Source organism: Pipistrellus kuhlii, unplaced genomic scaffold (genome assembly GCF_014108245.1).
Source record: "Pipistrellus kuhlii isolate mPipKuh1 unplaced genomic scaffold, mPipKuh1.p scaffold_m20_p_3, whole genome shotgun sequence".
NCBI classification, from domain to species: Eukaryota; Metazoa; Chordata; class Mammalia; order Chiroptera; family Vespertilionidae; genus Pipistrellus; species Pipistrellus kuhlii.
The window spans coordinates 176055733-176076214 of NW_023425529.1; the positions used below are offsets into that span (position 1 = coordinate 176055733).

At 35.4% G+C, this 20482-nt stretch overlaps 1 protein-coding gene across 1 annotated transcript in view; it reads right to left on the bottom strand.

The window, feature by feature from the left end:
* The window catches only part of SGCZ (sarcoglycan zeta), a 197633-nt gene that overhangs the window by 71308 nt on the left and 105843 nt on the right, over positions 1-20482 (bottom strand). Inside the window, exon 4 of the mRNA XM_045587786.1 lies at positions 3568-3655. Within this exon, the coding sequence (XP_045443742.1) occupies positions 3568-3655 (88 nt within the window). The remainder of the gene's footprint in view (positions 1-3567; positions 3656-20482) is intronic.

Here is a 20482-nt window from a genome sequence, read left to right on the forward strand (position 1 = left end):
GACCTGGTTAATGATTCTGGTACATGTTTAAGGAAATTTCTTTCTTCTTTTTTTTTTTTTGAAGGAATCTGACCTCTTAGGATTTTATATGTTCTTTAATCACTTCTTAAAAACAATTTTAGTCCTCTCTTTCAGCTTTATTCTAAGAAAAATAAATTGTGCAAAGAAATCTTGAATTCACTCATCTCCTTCTATGAAAAACTGAAATCTTACAAGTCATTGGGAGGTGGGAGGCAGTATCCTAGTATTAAAATAAATTTAATACAAAGCCTAGAATTTTATAAGCACACAAAATATATTTCAATTGATTTTTAAACCTCAAATCTAAAAATGTTGACTTATTTAATTTTGACTATGTCTGAGCTGTCATATGTTTAAAATATTTTCTTTGCATCTATTTAGTTAGAAATGATCTGGTTTAATATTCTCAGAAAGAGTCTGGGTTAGAATGAACACAGCAGGTCTGCTCAGGCCTTTTTTCCATTATTCCCGAGCCTAAACTGGCAGTCGGACATCCCTCTCACTATCTGGGTCCGCTGGCTCCTAACTGCTCACCTGCCTGGCTTCCTGATTGCCCATAACTGCCCCCATGCCAGCCTGATCACCCCTAACTTCCTCCCCCACCCCCCGCTGGCCTGGTTGCCCTCAAATGCTTTCCCCACTGGCCTGGTTGCTCCTAATTGCCCCCCTCTGCCAGTCTGGTCACATTTAACTGTCCCTTCTGATGGCCTGATCACCCCTCACTGCCCCTCCTGCCAGCTTGGTTGCCCCAACTGACCCCCTGCTAGCCTGGTTGCCCTCAACTGCTCCCCCACACCACCCGCTCCCCACTGGCCTAGTCGTCCCTAACCATGCCCTCCTACTGGCCTGGTTACTCCCAACTGCCCTTCCCCCATAGCCTGGTTGCCCCCAACTTCCTTCCCTTCTGGTCTGGTCACACCACACAGCCTGCTGTTCAGTCATTTGGTCACTAGACACTACTCCCCACCCCCTGGCCTGGTCGCCCCATGCAGCCTGCTTGTTCAGTCATTTGGTCGTCCCTCATCAATCCCCCTGCCAGCCTGGTCACCCCATGCAGCCTGCTATTCAGCTGTTTGGTAGTACCTTACTAACACCCCTGCTAGCATTATTGTCCCATGCAGCCTATGTGCAGTCATCCATCTGGTTGTTTTGGTTATATATTAGGATTACAATCACCATCATCAAAATAGCTGATTCAAAATTGTCTACCATTTGAGGTACTGAAATTGTCTTGATTCTTATAATAATGATCTTCTTAGTAGGTGTCCTTATCTCTGTTTTAGAGATGAAATAAGTGAGTATCCAAAAGATAAATTATTTTTGGGAGTCTCGATAGTTTGACTTCAAATATGAACACTTAATTCTTTCTATGCTCCCCCTTTTCTACATATTCCTTTGTCCTCTTTAGTTCCATTGAAAAAGACAAAGCAACAAAAAGATGGAGGTCACCAACAGTAGACTCCAATGACCAGGATATTAAACAGTTTTTAGTTTAAGCCTCAATGGATTGAGTATATTTCCATCCACATATATATTAATATCATTAGCTTATTAATTTGCTTCATTTAAAACAAAGCATAACCTTTCTCCCTCCATCCACCCTTTCTCTGCCTTTTCATTCTTCTCTTTTTCCCCTCCACATTGACAAATACTGATACCATAATAAAATCAATTTGAAGCAAAGGTTGAAAATACAATCATGATACTATCTTTCTTTATATTTCCAGTAGGAAAGCATGTAGCAAGTGCAAATGGCATTTGATTTCTCTCTATAATTAAACAGCTGTTTGGCTCTATTAACAATAGTCATATAGCTATTGTATTACAGTGGATACCTGTATATGTCTTTTTATATTTAATACACATTTAGGCATTTCCACCAAGGACCTTTTCTTTTTAAAATCAAGATCAGGACATAAAAGAAAGTTTTATCTATCTAAAGTGTTCTCAACATAAGAAAGTTATGATATGAAAAAATATGCCAGCTTAAGCCTGTTTCTGCAGTTGCAAGATTGTAATAATAATGAGATGAGTTGGCATATCACTTACACTAGTGCCTGGTGCTTTTGGACCAGTTCTGTATCCATAGACATATTTCTTTTATCTAATTTTGAATATATTTACATATGACCCCAATTCCTAATTGATATATTTCTATGTATCACAAAATACTAACCAGTTAGTATTAGTAATTAATAGATACCTACTGACCAATGCTTACACTTTAAAGATCTGTAAAATAATATTTAATTATTATAATCAAAATAAAATTACATATTTTAGAAATATATGTTAAGATATAAGTTCCACTTTTGGTTTCATTAAATAAATAGTGTACCAAGAAGTATTTCATATACCTACAAAGGAACTAGAAGGAATCAAACTCATGTTTATAAATCTCATGTTTAAAATGATATAACTTTGTGTAGTTTAATTAGAAATATTAGAAATATATAAATACAATACATTAAAATGATACTGTACTTATCAAGATAAGAATAACTCAGTCCTCAAAATTGTAATTTACCATTTGTAATATAGTTTCATACATACACACATAACACACACAAAAAATCAATAACTGGTAGGCAATTTTCCCACAGAAAATTGTAATATTCTAAAAAAATATTTTAGCAATTACACATAAATTCAATATTTGTATTATCTTACATAACTATGACTAACTTTTAATTTGCCTTTCCTCTTACAAATTTGACTCAAATAATAATGCCATCCTCTATAATAAAAGGCTAATATGCAAATTATCTCCTTGGGAGTTGGATCCACCATGAGTTCGATGCCCATTATAATGTGTGCTGACCACCAGGGGTGGTGTGGAATGAAGGAAGGCCCTGGCCAACAGCCAGCAGCTGAGGGAAGGAAGGCCTTGATTGGCCCTGATCTCTGTCCAGGCCTAGGGACCCTAGCCATGCACGAATTTTGTGCACCAGCCCTCTCGTGTATTATTAACCTCTATATTAAAATTATGACAATATGATCAAATAGGTATTTTATCATTAATCTATATTACTTCTAAAGCCTACTAGCCTTAAAGTTTAGATGATTCAATATCAAATTTATAAGTAATTCATAAATGTTAGATTTATTACATTCAACTATTATGTCACTTTTAATTTATATAAGTTGATAATAATATTTATTGGAAAATTATTTGCCTAAAATAAAGAATACATAGACCACATAATGTTATATCTTACATGTTTGTTCAAGCCTATACTATAATTGAACACATACTAGGGATATACTTGGTAAGAAAACTGTGCAGTTTATAATTCAAGAGTAATAATAAAAAATATATATAATTCAGCCCCATAATAACACACTGAAAAGAGGAATAACTACCAGACAGAGGAAACCATAGCTAGCTTCATGACAAATCAAATCATGTGCAAGATCATTGGTCTGTATGGGATGTCTAGTAATATATTAGAGAAATAATATACTTTTGCTTTTCCCAATTTCAACAACCACAAAAGTTTTAAATGGAGTAAGATGGTAGAAGCAATTTTACCCCCAAAGACTCACCTACTGTCAGCTGTCCAGTTAACTGCCCCATGTGATTTCTTGCATTCACTGTTACATTCCTGTCAGACTGTAAGACCAGTGGACTATCCTGGGAAACATGTATAAAATAAAGAAATCAAATAAAAAATAGAAATATAGTCATAACTTAATATATAAATTTATACTCTGTTTGGGTATTATCAAAATTCTTTTTTGCTTATATTGGGTAGTAATTTTAACATCCCAAACATTGGTTGAACAATATAAAAAATATGGATGCTTCTTAACTACTGTACAGAATAGGAATGTTTCTACAATGGTATATGGGCACTTAACTATTGGGTGCAAGCATTTTCAACTTTACTGGTTATTGTATGCATCATAGGTATTCTAGTCTCTCTCTTTCTCTCCTCCCAGGGACTTGCTTTTGGAGATATTCTAGATCTTATCCAACTGAGAAAGTCTCTTTTTAAGCTGAATTTACAATTTACAGATCTCAGCTTAAATGTTATCTCCTCTAAATTGCTTTCCCTGAAAACTGTAACTATAGATTCATTCAATTCCCAAACTCCCACTCTTCACTTATTCTGTTCAAAGTACTTATAAGATGAATTTATTTTACTCATTTATGGGTTTACTTGCTTTTTTTTATTTGCTTCTGTCATGAGAGAAACCATCCATGGCACAGAGACCATGGCTACCATGTGTACACAACTATCTCCCCACTACTTAACATACCACTGAAGGAAAGCATTTGCTAAGTGCTTACTGAGTGGATAAATACTTCTTCATGACAAATACTTAACCATCTACCCCATGAACAAATTACTTGTAAATCACAGAATGATTTAAGTAAGGAGGTTTATAGAACATAAGGTGTTTGCCTGTAAATTCTCCTTTAGTATATATAACCTTGGTTGATGTTTCCTTCAATCGCTGGCCTAGTACTTAATAGTAAAATAATTTATGGAAGGACATTATCATTGCCTAAGAAACTATTTAGTATATGAGGCTTTTGCCACCACCTGTCTCAGACAATTAGCTTACAACTGACCACACTATCATTTTTATGATCTAAAATGTAAGTAGGGTGATTACTTACAAACTGTCCATTCATTCATTCAACGAATATTTGCTGTCTCGCTCTGTGTGACAGTGAAAATATCTCTCAACAGATATTTTCTTCACAATCAAGATGGTCTGTCATTCCATGTCAATGTAAATATACACGTACTTTCATACGCAAGCCATATCAAAATTCTTTATAGATTAGGATTTGGAATCTGTGATTTGGATACACATAGGAATACTATAGGCCTTTTTTTCTAAAGCTGTTTTGTGCCCTTTTGGCGAGATACAAAGCACTGAGCAAACACAAGCACACACACAAACTTTTTCTTAAAAGTGTGCTTCGCTAGTATATCTAAACTAAGACTTAATTTTTTAAAATAATTTCCCACATTTTGAAGATAATATGTATTTTGTAAAGTGAGGCATAGTTGTACAAAAACCACCATGATACAATTTCAACCCCCTCCTGTCTCTCATCATAACTTAATTCTTTTTGCAAATCGTGTTATTTTTTGAAATTTAAAAAATCTTATCTTGTTCTAGCCAGTTTGGCCTGTGGACTTAAAGGCCCAGGGTTCCATTCCAGTCAAGATTATGTGCCTTAGTTGCAGAAGGCTTCTCAGGCCCAGGCCCAACCCTAGTCAGGTGTATGCAGGAGGTAACTAATCAATGTGTTTCTTTCACATTGATATTTCTCTCTGTCTTTCCATATGATTTCAGTCTTCTTGAATTTGGGGAGACTTTGCTTGTAACTCAATATGCAGTATATTTTTGAAAATGTCCCATGTGCACTTGAGAAGAATGTATATTCTGTGGCTTTGGGGTGAAATGTTCTGAAGATGTCAATTAAGTCCATTTGATCTAGTGAATCATTTAGGATTGCTATTTCTTTGCTGATTTTTTTGTCTAAAGGGTTTATCCAGTGGTGTATTCAAGTCCCCTACTATGATTGTATGATTGTATTATTGTTGATCTCTTCCTTGATATCTTCCAGGAGGTGTTTTGTGTGTGTGTGTGTGTGTGTGTGTGTGTGTGTGTGTTTTGTGTGTTTTTTTTTTTATGTATTTGGGTGTTCCTGCATTGGGTGCATATATGTTTATCAGTGTTATATTTTCTTGTTGTATCAATCCCTTTAGTATTATGAATATCTGGCCTTCCTTATCTCTTGTTTCCTTATCTCTTCTTATGGCCTTCACTTTGAGGTCTATTTTGTTAGATATAAGTATTGCTAGCCCAGCTTTTTTTTTTTTTTTTTTTTCATTTCCATTTGCCTGAAAGATATTTTTCCATCCCTTCAGTTTCAGTCTGTGTGAGTCTCTTTTAGGCAGCATATATAGGAGTCATGTTTTTATTTATCCATTCAGCCATTCAGTGTCTTTTAATTGGAGCATTTAGTCCATCTATGTTTAAAGTTATTATTGATAGATACTTGTTTATAGCCATTTTTATATTTTGTGCCTATGTTCCTTCTTATTTTTCTATTTCTTCTTTGTACACCAGTTCTTTAGCATTTCTTACATTGCTAGATTGGCAGTGATAAACTCCCATAGCCTATTTTTGTTTCTGAAGCTCCTTATTTCCCCTTCAATTTTGAATGATAGCCCTACTGGATAGATTATTCTTGGATCCAGTTCCTTGCTTTGCATCATTTTGTAAATTTCCTTCCATTCTTTTCTGGCCTGATGTGTTTCTGTTGGGAAATCATTTGACAATCTAATGGGAGATCCCTTGTATGTAACTTTCTGTAACTCTCTTGCAGCCTTTAAAATTCTCTCTTTTCTTGAACATTTGTCATCATAATTATGGTATGTCTTGGTGTGGGTCTTTTTGGTTCATCTTGTTGGATTACCAAAGAGATCAAGGAAGAAATTAAAAACATCCAGGAAACTAATGACAATAAAAATACAACAATCTAAAATCTATGGGACTCAATGAAAGCAGACCTGAGAGGGAAGTTTATAGCTCTACAGGCTTAACTCAAATATAAGAAAAAATATAGTAAATCATCTAACTGTACAATTTAAAGCATTAAAAATAGAGCAATAAGAAAAGCCATAGTGAGCAGAAGGAAGGAGATAATAAAGATCAGAGCAGAAATAAATCACACACACACACACGCACACACACACACATGCAAAAGAACAATGAAACCACAGGCAGCAAAATATCATACATATGCTGAAGCAATTTCTTTCACTGATACTGCTCCTAGGACAATGGAAAATAAACAAATGGGATTACATCAAAATAAAAAGCTTTATCAACAAAACAAGAAAGCCCACCGCATGGGTGAACATATTTGCCAATGTTATCACTGATAAGGGTTTAATCTCAAACATTTACAGGGAACTCATACAAGTTAACAAAAGGAAAATAAACAGTCTAATAAAAAAATGGGCAATGGACCTAATAGATACTTTTCAAAAGAATACAGAAGGAAGGCCAAGAGACATATGAAAACATGCTCAAAGTCACTAATTATCCAAGAGATGCAAATCAAAACAACAATGAGGTACCATCTCACACCTGTCAGAATGGCTATCATCAACAAATCAACAAAGTACAAGTGCTGGGTAGAATGCAGAGAAAAGGGAACCCTCCTGCATTGTTGATGGGAATGCAGACTGGTGCAAACACTGTGGAGAACAGCATGGAGTTTCCTCAAAAAACAAAAAATGGAACTCCCCTTTGACCCAGAGATTCCACTTCTAGGACTATATCACAAGAAACTAGAAAAACAATCAGAAAGGATATACATACCTCTATGTTCATAGCAGCACAATTTACAATAGCTAAGATTTAGAAATAGCCTAATTGCCAATCAGCAGATGAGTGGATTAAAAAACTGTGGTACATCTATGGAATACTATGCTGCTGTAAAAAGGAAGGAACTCCTACCATTTCAATAGCATGGATGGGACTGGAGAGCACTATGCTAAGCGAAATAAGCCAGTCAGAAAAAGATAAATATCACATGATCTCACTCATTTGTGGAATATAATTAACAACATAAACTAATGAACAAAACAGATCCAGAGACAGAGAAGTACCAATCAAACCATCAAACTTCAGAGGAAAGGTAGGGGAGAGTAGGATAAAGGGGAGAGATTAACCAAAGGACTTGCATGCATGCATATAAACCTAACTATGGACACAGGCAACAGGGAGGCGAGGGCATAAGTCGGTGGGGGTGGGGTGGGGGAGAATAAGGACACATATGTAATAGCTTAATTAATAAAAAAATTAAACACACACACACACACACACAGCTATCAGAGGCAATGAACAATCATCTATACTATATTCATGTAGACTTCAATATATTACTGTTACACTGGTATGGTAAAATGTGATTAGGTGAACTGAATCAAAACCAAGTAACTATTTTTGGTAAATGAAATATAAAGCATGTAATAACATCATTTCTTATTGACAAATCACACCATTTCTGCATTATGGATAAGCACAGAAACATTTTTGAGGGGTTAGAACCAAGGCCTATTTATCTTAGGTCCAACTCATAACTTTTTACACAATATTCCCAGTGCCAATTTAAAAATATGTACCGTATTTTTCGGCGTATAAGATGACCTCCTAATTTTTACAGTTAAAACATAGGTTTAGGCCTATATTCACTGTATAAGACTACCCCCAACTTCCAAGGCAACACCAGTTCTTTTTTTAATAGACCGCCTCTCTGACTCTGGCCAATCTGAGCAGGCTTTTTTTTTGTTTCAAAAGTCGTCTTATACGCCGGAAAATACGGTATGTGATACAAATGTTTATGGTAAAAAATAATCTCAACTCTTTCAATCATCTAAAGAAGATATAATTCTAAACTATATATAAATATGATAACAAAGCCATTTTAAGTGAAAATCAGTACAAAGAAACTACCTCTTTCTAAAAAAGATTGACATTTGGGAAGGTTTTATATTGTCTTTGCATTCATTTCTCCCAAGATCTCTACATAGGAAAATCACTTCTACTAACAGATCATATCTTCCCACTCTCTTCTTTATATTCTCTCTTCAAGTTCCTTTATATTGCAATTCTGTGTTCCAACACCTAGAAAGCCAGTCTAGTTTCAGATATTAAAATAGAGATAACAGTACTCCCTTCTAGCTTATTTTTGCTGGGAACATAATGGGGAGAAAATTATTTGGTGGTATTATCTCATGGAGTAGGAATAAACATAGTAAGGATGAACAGGTGACATCTTAGTCTGTACAATACACTAGTATAAATACACTTTCTTTGGAGGAAGAAAATGTCATGCTCTTAGATTCAAGTATCTTTCCATCAAAACTAGGATATCCTCTATTAACAGGTATTTCAGTTCTCTGGAGCTGACCTGCATCTTGGCTATAATTACAGAAAATATATTTATGCTATTTATACTTCTGATGCTACTTTTGAGACAAAGCCCATAGAAGATATAGTATGTCCTTGGATTATGTTGGAGATTCATTCTTATGGCATGACAACATAATTTTTGCAGTAAGTTGAATCATGTACATAAGCACATATGTCACTCACATAGAACACATACACAGCAGTAATGAACTGAAACAGTAAAAAATAAATAAATAAAATAAATAAATAAATAAATAAATAAATAAAAGAAAGATAACAATTCCTGACCTTTACTTGTGGTAAATAAATAATAAAACACATAAAGTACATATGTACATATGCTGAAATGACGAAACTTTTTAAAAATAAACAAATGGGAGATCGCGAAGTACATTGAGTACGATGTATTCCAAGGACTGCCTGTACATGGAGAAAGGCAATGGCACCACTAAATAGGCCTGAGAACCCTGCTTACATTTCCTTCAAGCATGCATTATTTAGCTGAGGATCTGGCTATAATGGTTATCCTATATAATAAAAGCCTAATCCTAAATAATAAAAGCCCAATATGCTAAGTGTCCAGTCGTCTGGTCATCTGTTCAACCACTCAAAGTGTAATATGCTAATGACCAGACAACCGGATAACCGGAAACTTAGCATATGATGTGATCTGACCACCAGGGGGCAGATGCTCTGACTGGTAGTTAGCTTCCTCTGGGGTCTGACCAATCAGGACTGAGTAAGTTGGGCTGGACATGCCCTGGAGCCCTCCTGTAGTCCTTCCCCGGCTGGCCAACCTTCTGTATCCCTCTCTAGCTCCAATTGTGCACCTGTGGGTTCCTTTGGCCTAGCCTGCACCCTCTTGTAATCTGGGACCCCTTAGAGGATGTCAGAGAGCCAGTTTTGGCCTGATCACGCAGGCCAGGCTGAGGGACCCTACTGGTGCAAGAATTCATGCATTAGGCCTCTAGTAGAAAAATAATGCAAAATGTTCTCATTGCAGTGCCTTTGTGACAGTCTGTGCAATTGAGTAAGGGGAAAATGATTATTTTCTTTGTATTTCTATTGAGCTCACCTTTGTTTATCATAAATACTTCCTGAATACCTATGATGTGCTCAGCTCTTGGCTCATCAGTGTGTGTAAAATGGTAACATAAAAAGACACACTTTCTTCTCTTACAGACTTCATAATTTACTAAGGCACACAGTCAATAAGCCAAGTAAATAAAAGGTAGGACAAAACAGAGAATGTTATACTCACAAGCTGCTGTGATAGACATTTCTCTAAAAAAGTATGTTGTGCTGATGAGAAGATATTGTGTATATATGTTTATAAGGTATTGCAGGTATATAGGCACTTCAGATTCCTATATTTATTCTCTCAAGAGTAACTATTAAATTGTAGTAGAAATAGCAGTAGAAATAGCAGCTAGGATGTACTGGTACTTAATCAGTGCTTGATCCTGCTCAAAATACTTTGCATCTATGAGCGTGAAGTAAAATTGCCCATGAAAAAAATTAAGAAAGTGATTGTAAGACAGGCAGTGAACCCTGACTGATTTCAAACAGTGAGTCTACCAAATATTGACTGCTTGACTCAGTAATACACAGAATGTCTCTGTACCATCCTTTCTTTATCTGTAAACAGGGTGATGATACATGATTTGTGGGGTTTCTAAGGAATTAATTATATAATGTACACAAAATGCTCAGATGAGGGCCTCACCTTTGCTAGGGACACTATCAGTGTTTGCTTTAATTATTTATTCCGCACTGCATTCCAGTGCTCTACTAATGACACTGCTAGCTACCATCCGCTGTGTTTTACCATGAAGACACTGTAGCAAAGAGTATGTCAGTTGCTCTAAATCACACAGATAATCAATAACAGAGGCTGTAGTCAAACCCTGTCAAGCACAGTAAGATACTGTCTTACTGGTCAGTGATTAATTTCTAGGCTTTCTAAATGGCAAACCAACTCTGAAAATAAATTCAAAATAATGGGACAAATATAATTTAAATTTGCTTTAAATATCCCATTCTCTGAAATATCTGATACATATCCTGACTGAGAGGTAAGATCTGATCTCCATAGTACCATCATCCAAGATTCAGTAGATCTGGTTCACTGTGTTTGCCCAGGTTGGAGAGGAAGGGGGATACTCCTGGCAATGCTCTCTGCACACACATTTTGGAACACATCACCTATGAGAGCCTCCCTAATTGCTATCCTCAAACATAACTTGAATTAATGATACATATCATTCCATGTAGATGGCATAAATTTGATATGTCATTTCTGGAATTTATCAGATTTTACCTGAGTTTTACCAGATACATTTTCTAATTAATCCTCACTGACAGAAATTACCCAATTTTATAATAACTTACATTATCTCCAAACTTTGTCTCCCTTTTCTCTCAATATCCAATCAGCTATGCCACATATGTTTCTTAAATACACCTTTTCCTGTGACCCCTCCTGTAACAGACTGGTAACTCACATTATGATAACCACTTCTTGCTTAAATTGATTTTTTTCATACCCATTGTTAGATTTAAAAATATCATATCTAATAAAGAGGGAATATGCAAATTGGCCATCACACCATTACAAAGATGGCAGTACTCACAGCCACAAGATGATGGTGCCCATAGCCACATGATGGCAGTGCCTAGTGCCCTTAGCCCTGCTGGAGTCCCCCCGTCCTTTCAGTTCAACTGGGTGGCAGCAGGTGCATGGTGTGGCCAGACCTGCCCTCAGACCCCCATCTGCCCAGGGCCGGCTTGAGGCATAGACAAGCCTCAGATGGTGGCTGCCCAGCTGCGTGGGCTACCTGAGGCTCAGGTAACCAGGGTTGGCCTAAGCTTATGCTGCCAGCAGTGGCAGCAGCAGAGGTGTGATGAAGGAATTTCCTTCCCCTGATTGCCAGGTCACCTCCCACCCCTAAGGACTCCCGGATTGTGAAAGGGGACAGGCCGGGCTGAGGGACCTCTATTCCTGCCCCTGCCCTCCAGTGCATGAATTTTCATGCACTGGGCCACTAGTTTTTAAATAAAACATTGGCATTGTTAAATTAAAGCAAAACAAAATAAAACATGTGTTGATTCCTCATTCCCAGTATGAAAACAATTTTACATTCTTAACATATAAAGTACTTTATGATATGCTCTGATTGTACTTTTGTAGCTCTATTTCATACCCTTCACCATGCAAGAACTACCCACATTTCCATTTTTCTGAAAATATGCCACTACTGTGTATTCTTATCTTCTGTTCCCTATGCCTGAGATTCTCTTATCCACTTCTACAAACTGGCAAAACCGTAGCTATTTTGAAGTCTCAGGTGACAGTTATGTCCTCTGTATGGCTTTCCTGACTCTCCCCAGGTAAAATGCACCTCCCACTCTCCAGCGCCTCAGCTGGAGTTGATGACAGTACTTGTCACAGGACTTTTGGCCTTTGCGTCATGGATCTTTCCTTTCTTTATATCATCCGTTACACTGGAATGTCCCAAAAGCAGACTTTTGAAAGTATAGTTTGCATCATGCTTGGTACCTACTTCCTGTTCAATAAATGCCTGTTGAAGGAATGAACTGGTCCTGACACATTTATGATGCAGTCAGGCTGCATGTCCTCACTTGGGTGTGTGTTCAGATCACACAGACCTTACCTTGCTACTATTTTTTTTTTTAAACCAGAGCAATGTGTGTGTGTGTGTGTGTGTGTGTGTGTGTGTGTGTGTGTGTTTAATATATTTTTATTGATTTTACATAGAGAGGAATTGAGAGGGACAGAGAGTTAGAAACGTCGATGAGAGAGAAACATCGACCAGCTGCCTCTTGCACACCCCCCACTGGGGATGTGCCCGCAACCGAGGTACATGCCCTTGACTGGAATCGAACCCGGGACCTTTCAGTCCGCAGGCCGATGCTCTATCCACTGAGCCAAATTGGTCCCAGCAGCAATGTGTTTTTTTGAAAGACATTTAAGTGGAACAAGTCATATCACATTATGATTTGATTTATATTCATCATCTTTTGCTGCTCAAGGCAGACACCACATTCCTTTCCTTAAGTATTCAAACCACTCAAGAAGGTGCAAAACAGGTAATTTTTAAAATTCTTTGATTAATAAAACAATTAATTGAAACTGTTTCCTACAGAATGCAAATTATTTAATTGCTGAAATACATATGTTAAAGGCATCAGTGTTGATCTTGAAAAGGAATATTATCAATAGCTGTTAGAGTGACTTCCCCAAATTACCGGTGTTCATATGTTAACTGGAATGTGAAGTACTGCAGGAGAAAGAGCATTTATTCATCAGTCAACTTTTCTCTATTTCTATTCCCAACATGTTTTCTGAGAATCTCCTCACTGTGGTTCATTGTCTGTTATGAATTATCTAGTCACGGAAGTCACTGATAGGAAAATATTCTGAGGAGGTTCTGACTCCCGATTCGCCTTTGTCTCTGCCCTGGCTCTTTCAGGCGATGTAGTGAACACAGTGGTCTAGGCACCCTCCTGAGGTCCTCCTCATAGCAATTACTACCCATGAGTGAGCGTGCAGCATAAACCGTAACCAATTCCCTTTCTTTTCCTTTTACTTCCTGAAGTAAAAATTGAAGCAGAAGGATAAAAACCATTTAAGGAGTTTTCTTTCTTTTCTGATTCTGCTCTACTTTTGTTCTAATTTTTTTCAAGTCCAGCCTTCCTTAAGTTATTCTTGCTTATATCTTGCTATATTTTTGTACATTTTTTGTTATTTTAACTATAGTTTCTAGAATAAGTAAAGTGTAAACAGAAACATAATGCATATAAATTAGGCTAATATACATATGCACATATTCAACATGACACAATGATGTTGTGGCCATTTAAAATAACACCAAGAAATGCTGAAAGTCTAAATATCAATACAGATAGATAGTTATAAAGTTATGTAGCTACTCCTACTTAGCAATTTAAGATCAATAAAAGAATAATTTGCTTCAGTATCTTTTAAACAACAAAGTGACAAGAGAATTGGTTAAAATTAGAATTTTACAGACATTTTGGTTGAAGCTATGCTTTTAACTATAAAACAACCAACATAGTAATGTGGTTTTCAAAATTAATACCATCCATTACTTGCACTCTTTAGATTTTTAGAAAGATTATAGCCTACCAGAGAATATAAATATTAAATAATCATTTGCATATCTTAAGATAATTTAAAGAAATATTTTCTCCACATATGAAGATCACAATGGAAATAATTAAAAAGCAGGTGTGTCCTTGTGTGAAAAAAGATATTTTTTTCCCCTTTCAATTCATAGTTTCTCTGGAGACCAAAATTACACTATTAATCACTAGTCTGGAATATTTTATTGAAAATATGGAGCAGTGCATTAGTCCTCTGTACGCATGTCCAATATACCCCTGATCTGGGAATCCTCTGATTATGCATTAGAAAAAAGCAAAAATCACTTATGTCTGAAGAGGTAATTTGGAACCTTAGAGTAACTCTAGAAATTTACTTGACATTTTCAATGAGCCAAGATTGACAGGTTACAGGTTAGCACTAGACTCACAGGTTATGGGTACAGTAAATTAATGGACAGAGTAAACAAATGTAACAGAAGATTTACTTCTCCTAAAAAAATAAGTGCTCACATTATATAAACTAATAAACCTCGTATTCAAAATTCATCTACATGTTGTGATAGTGAGCTCTTAATAGAGTGCACTCAATATAACAGTGATAATCATAAATGTCACTGGGTTAATGTAATAGTCTTAAGATCAGTTTATCTGCAAGTGGGGAAAACAGGCATTAATTACGCAACAGTTTGAATATCTTTAGATATTTTAGAAAAACTTTTATGACCTTCAAGTGTGAGAACTATGTGCAGCTTGGTAGAAATGAATGAGAGGTAGGTCAGTTTATAGAAATCATTGCAACATGGCCTTGCCTTCTTCATGCTATCAACCTAACTTCTAAAAATCAATAGACATCCTAAATAATGTAGCATAATGCAAAGGCAGAGAGCTTTTAGCCTTACAAAATATTCAATAAGCTGCTTAACCATCATCATGACATATACTTGGCTGCCACTTTGTGTTTGATTCCAGAGGATGCTAAAACTACCTCTTATACTTGAGTCATTTATCTTATGAAAATACAATTAACCTATGTAGCTTCCAGGATATGGGTTGGAAATACTATATTTTACAATGCAAATGTAATTATCAATTTGTCATAGCCTGTTATATAAAATATTTACTGGATTTATTAATAAAAAAATTAAAAAAACATGAATAGAAGTGACTCCAGAGAAACATTGAAGAAAAGGGGAAATGATGTTCCTCTTAAAAACAAAAACACATTTTTGCAAGATGAAATTATTTCACTAAATTTTAAGCCATTAGAAATTATGCTCAAGCACAAACTTGCTCCTCTTTAACTTATAGGCAACTGAGGTGTTACCTGAAACTAGCAAAATGAGACAATAATTTTTTTAGAGACAAGCCCTTCTCTAAACACCTAGTTCAATAAAAGCAAATTATTTTTTTATTTTTTAATAAAGATCTATAATAAGTTTACTTTCTTAAGAAGTTTTACGGAACATACTATTTTATTAACCTTTGTAGAACAATGCAAAATTAATTTGCTCATTAGGATCAATGTTAAGTATAAACTGACTAGTTGAGCTAACACAATGTTTGTTATTCTTAAATTTACATGTCAATATATTGACCAAAGTGTAATGCTGAGAATCTACCAATTTATGCTGGAAAAGAAATGATCAAATCATACAATATTAAAGGTGTGTATTCACTTTGGGCTAGAGTAATAGTCTCCAAAAATTGTCTATTAAAATATTGGTTTTTTTGGGGGGGTGTACAAGCTCTCTCTTTAGGGTGAAAAAGAATCTATTAAAAGTCAACTGAAAATTTTAGGAGCATCAGAGGATCTAAACTCAAGAGAAAACTAAAATCAGTATAAAAAATTGCTGATTTTTCAAGATAAAAATATTCCTAAAAGATTTGGTATTGTTAAACATATTTATATATATAAAAGCCTAATATGTAAAGTGTCCCCTTGGGAATTTGACCGACTGGGAGTTCAATATCTTGCTATAATGGGTGCTGACCACCATGGGATGATGCAAAACTAAGGGAGGCCCCAGCCAACATCCAGCAGCGAGGGAAGGGAGGCCCTGGCCAGCAGCTGGCAGCTGCTAGGGACCTTCCCCTTCTGCACAAATTCCATGCACTGGGCCTTTAGTTGAAAAATAATTAGGAATGTGACCTATTTCTGCCCAAAGAAAATTAAACATGACAAATAAGACACTCATAGAAAGGACAGGCTATTGTTTTTGAGATAATTTAATCTGTGACTGCATTAATCCTTGGATGATCATTTGGTTATCAATTAGTAAAAATCTGCACTAAATGCCACCAAATCAACCTTGTATTAAATGAACCTTAATTTTGTTGATAAAATCATTAGTAATTAAAAAAATATAGTGACAGGTTAAAAATTAAAAACATGATGGATAAACTCAAATGTTATAAAATGACATATGATTTAATAGGTAAAGTGTTCTTGGCGTCCTAACTGTTTCTGCTGCCCTACGTCAACAGACCAAGACTGCCCAAGAAAACTATCTGTGATAATGAGAATCACTGGCATTATCCAATAGAGTATCCACCAGTCTCAAGTATCTAATTAGCACCTAAAATTAGAAGCTAATTGTAATTTTTATTTAATATCAATTAATTTAAAATCTAATATCCACATGTGGCTAGTAGATATAGTATTGGAAAATATAAAAATATAGAACTATCCAGTCCCATTAAGTAACCTCTTTAAAGAATTCATTCCATCTAATTTCTGTATTCAATTTTCAGAACATCTATTTTATTTTTTTATATTGCTTAAAGTAATTTATTACATTTAGCCTTTTACTTTTTTTATTGTTTTCAAATTTTAAAGCATCAAAAATGAATAAATAATACATATATCATAGCCATTATCAAAGATACATCATGTTATATGAGGATTAATGTACAATTTTTAAAAACAATGCAAATCTTAAACAAAATAAATTTCAAACAATGCTGCAGAAAAAAATCCGATTTCTAAATTAGAAAGATGAAGATGTGAGAAATAGAATCTGACACCCTTAACTACTCACTATATTACAACAGCTTAATAAACAAAAACAAAATTGAGAAGTCCTTTATCAACTTCTTTTATACCATCACTTATATATTTTTATGTTTTTTAAATGGATTTGTTTTTTTCTTAAATTTTAAAGTAAGTATGCATTTTGTGAAGAATGAGGAGATAATTACTTTGGAATTGCTTCATATTAAAACATGGTTTTTCTTTAGTTTTGATTTCATTGTTTTGTTTTTGTGTGTAATAAAAATAGGGATTTTTCTTAAATACTATTTAGTAAAAAAAAAAAAACAAAAAAAAAAAAACATTTTAAAAACTTTCCTTAAACCAATTGTAGAATGCAAATAAAAGTATAGCAGTTTATGAATGAAAATAACCCAGAAGCGTATGGTACTACCTTTCAAGTCTATGAAAAAACTTAAAAATCATTAAAAATACCATTGTGACGATTTGTATTTTGATAAGTCTGTGTACTATTACTGACATGTTCTTAAGATAAAAAGAGGATCTTCCCTTTTGTGTCAACTTCTAAATGCTAATATTGAAGATAAGTCCAAACAATTCTTTCTTATTTAAAATCATGAAAACTGTCAATTTTAATAATTTAATCTGTATTAAAGAGTCTCATTCCAAATAGCTCTCTTCTTACACAAGACCACTTTCAGCACAGGAAGGGATTCACAGGCCAGCATCAGTCCACTGAGCCTAAATTGGACCAGTATATGTCTATCTAAACCCCAGGCCCCTGCTACCTCAGCTGACTCCTCTTGAGTACCTATCTTGAATACTTAACACAACTCTGAGATCAAAAGGCACTTTATCTAACTCTGAGTATGTTCAGTTCTGACACTCTGTGAGTCATTTGGGTTTATACTATACTTATAGAATTCATAAAGTCAACATTTAATGGATAGAATTCAAGTACCTGCCACATATACTTTTGTAAGGAGGATTAAAAATTAGTTATTTTCTAAAAGTGGCAGAAATCCTAATATGAAATAGTTTTTGTATTTCATGGTCAGTGTTAGTACTATGTCTTTTAAGTTGGTCCAATAATTTTTCTTGGAAGTACTAATAAAAATGCCAAAGTCTGGAATAATACCAGTTCGTGTGAATTAAACCAAGATGTAATGACCCATTAGTATGGAGCAAAGATGAAAGTAATCCTAAACAATAAAAGCCTAATATGCAAAATGACTGAACAGTAGAGCGACCAGTGGAATGACTGGCACTATGATGGACACTGACCACCAGGGGGCAGACGCTCATTGCAGGAGATGCCCCCAGCTGGCAGGCCACAGGCCAGCCAAGGCGGGTGCCAGTGGGGGCTCTCCAATCACCTTGCTGGTCACCCCACAGAGGGAGGTTATTAGCTGTGGCAGGGGGTGGGGGCGGCTGCGGTGGGGGGCTGGGGCTGGCAAGTGGGTGGCATAATGCCAACCAAGGCGGGTACCGGCGGGGGCCTCCTGATCACCCACCAGTTGCCCCACAGATCAGCCCTGATCACTGGCCAGGCCTAGGGACCCTGCCCATGCACAGATGCTGTGCACCAGGCCTCTAGTACAAATGTTATAGGCATGATCCTTGTCTTAAAGTGTCTTCCATTTTGGTGGGTGAGGCATTAATGTAATAGAATGGAAAAATACAATGATATATGTCCTGTAGAGTTCTATAGAAGCACCAAAGGACTCACTGCACAGAGGCATGGTTAGAGGAGGTTTTCTTCAATATTTGAATACTCAATATTGTGTAGCCAGGAGAAGGTAGGGACTCAAAAAGAAATGAAGGGAATGTCTGATAGTGGGAAGAGACCAATCAAACTTGATGGGAAAATGAGGAAAGTAGGGAACTGAATTAAATTTGGCTTCATAGAAATTATTATAAGGGAGATCATGAAACTGTATTAATGCTTCATTTATAATATCAGCCAAAATCATTCATAACCTTTGCTTTGACCTTTATTAGAAGAAGCTACAGTAGAAATCAAATTTACACATGAGTAAGTTATAGGTAACAATTTTTACAACCTAAGGTGATATGTAACAATTTTTGTTACAGAAATCACTTGGATTAGCTCTTAAGTGGAGAGGATGACAACCATCTATTTTCCCTCTCTACATTAGTTTAAATATATGACTGTGAATGACAAATTAAAAATAAATTTTACATTTAAGTAAAATGAGAGTGTTGTAACAAATTCCAATTGTATTTGTGGAATGCTTTTGTTACCTAAGTCTCATAATAAAAAGCTTTCCCCCAGTGACAGTAAATCATTCATGCTGTTATTTTAAATAGGTACAACATATTTGTAAAGAATAAATAATAAAACTAATAGAAAATTTTCTTTTTTCTGTTTTATTCCTCTTAGTTGCTTAGTCCTAGGCTTAGGGTTTATATTTTCATTACAACAACTATACTACACATTGAAAAAAAAGACTTAGTATTTCCTTCCTTTGCATCGCAGTAAATCATCTCTGGTTTTGAAGTGAAGTCCTCTCAATCTTCCTGAAATGATGTGTATATGCTTCACATTTCCTGCACATAGATGCCCTGGGATGGGAATACAATAAAAAACTCCTTGCACTCTCCCAGGGCATTCCAAGAAATCCTAATAAGCCTTCCCAACCCACATAATGACATTTAAATACTGTCAATCATAATGTCCAGCTACACTGCCACACTACTTCCAACCCTTAGGTTTTAAGGTTTAGAATATTGAGAAAAATCTACCTTGAGTCCTCAACCAACGAAATCCAAGGATATGAGCTAACATACATTATAACTTCCCATCATGTATGTTGGTAAACTATTTCAGTATTTGTCCTTAACAAAGAAAAGGAGCACATGCAACCTGAATGCTAAATGTAAGAGCCGATGAGCATTGTAATAACCTCTCAAGGGATAGAGAACAAAACATTATATTTAATATTTTATCTCCGTTCAAAAATGTAGCAAGTTTGTCACCCTCTAATTTAGGAACTTGAAAGTTGTCAAATTCTTTTTGTTATTTTCCAAGGAAGACGGGGTGGTTTTTAACAAACATACCTGCATGTTTGTAACAAGAAAACACTGAGACAGATGGCCTTGCCTCCTGGTACCATTTGTTCTAAGTATGTGTCAAGGGAAGATTCCTCAGAGTCTCTTTCTTTGATCAAATTTCCTTTAAAATATACTCTATTCTTTTCACATTTAGTTGTGTTTTGAGATATATCTGCATACATTGATATAGAATATTAAGCATGCAATTTCTTAAACTATTGTTGTTTTGAATCGTAATAAAGTAAATCTTGTTTCAAAAATTTGACAGGAAAAAGTATTGAAATAAAGTACTGAAAA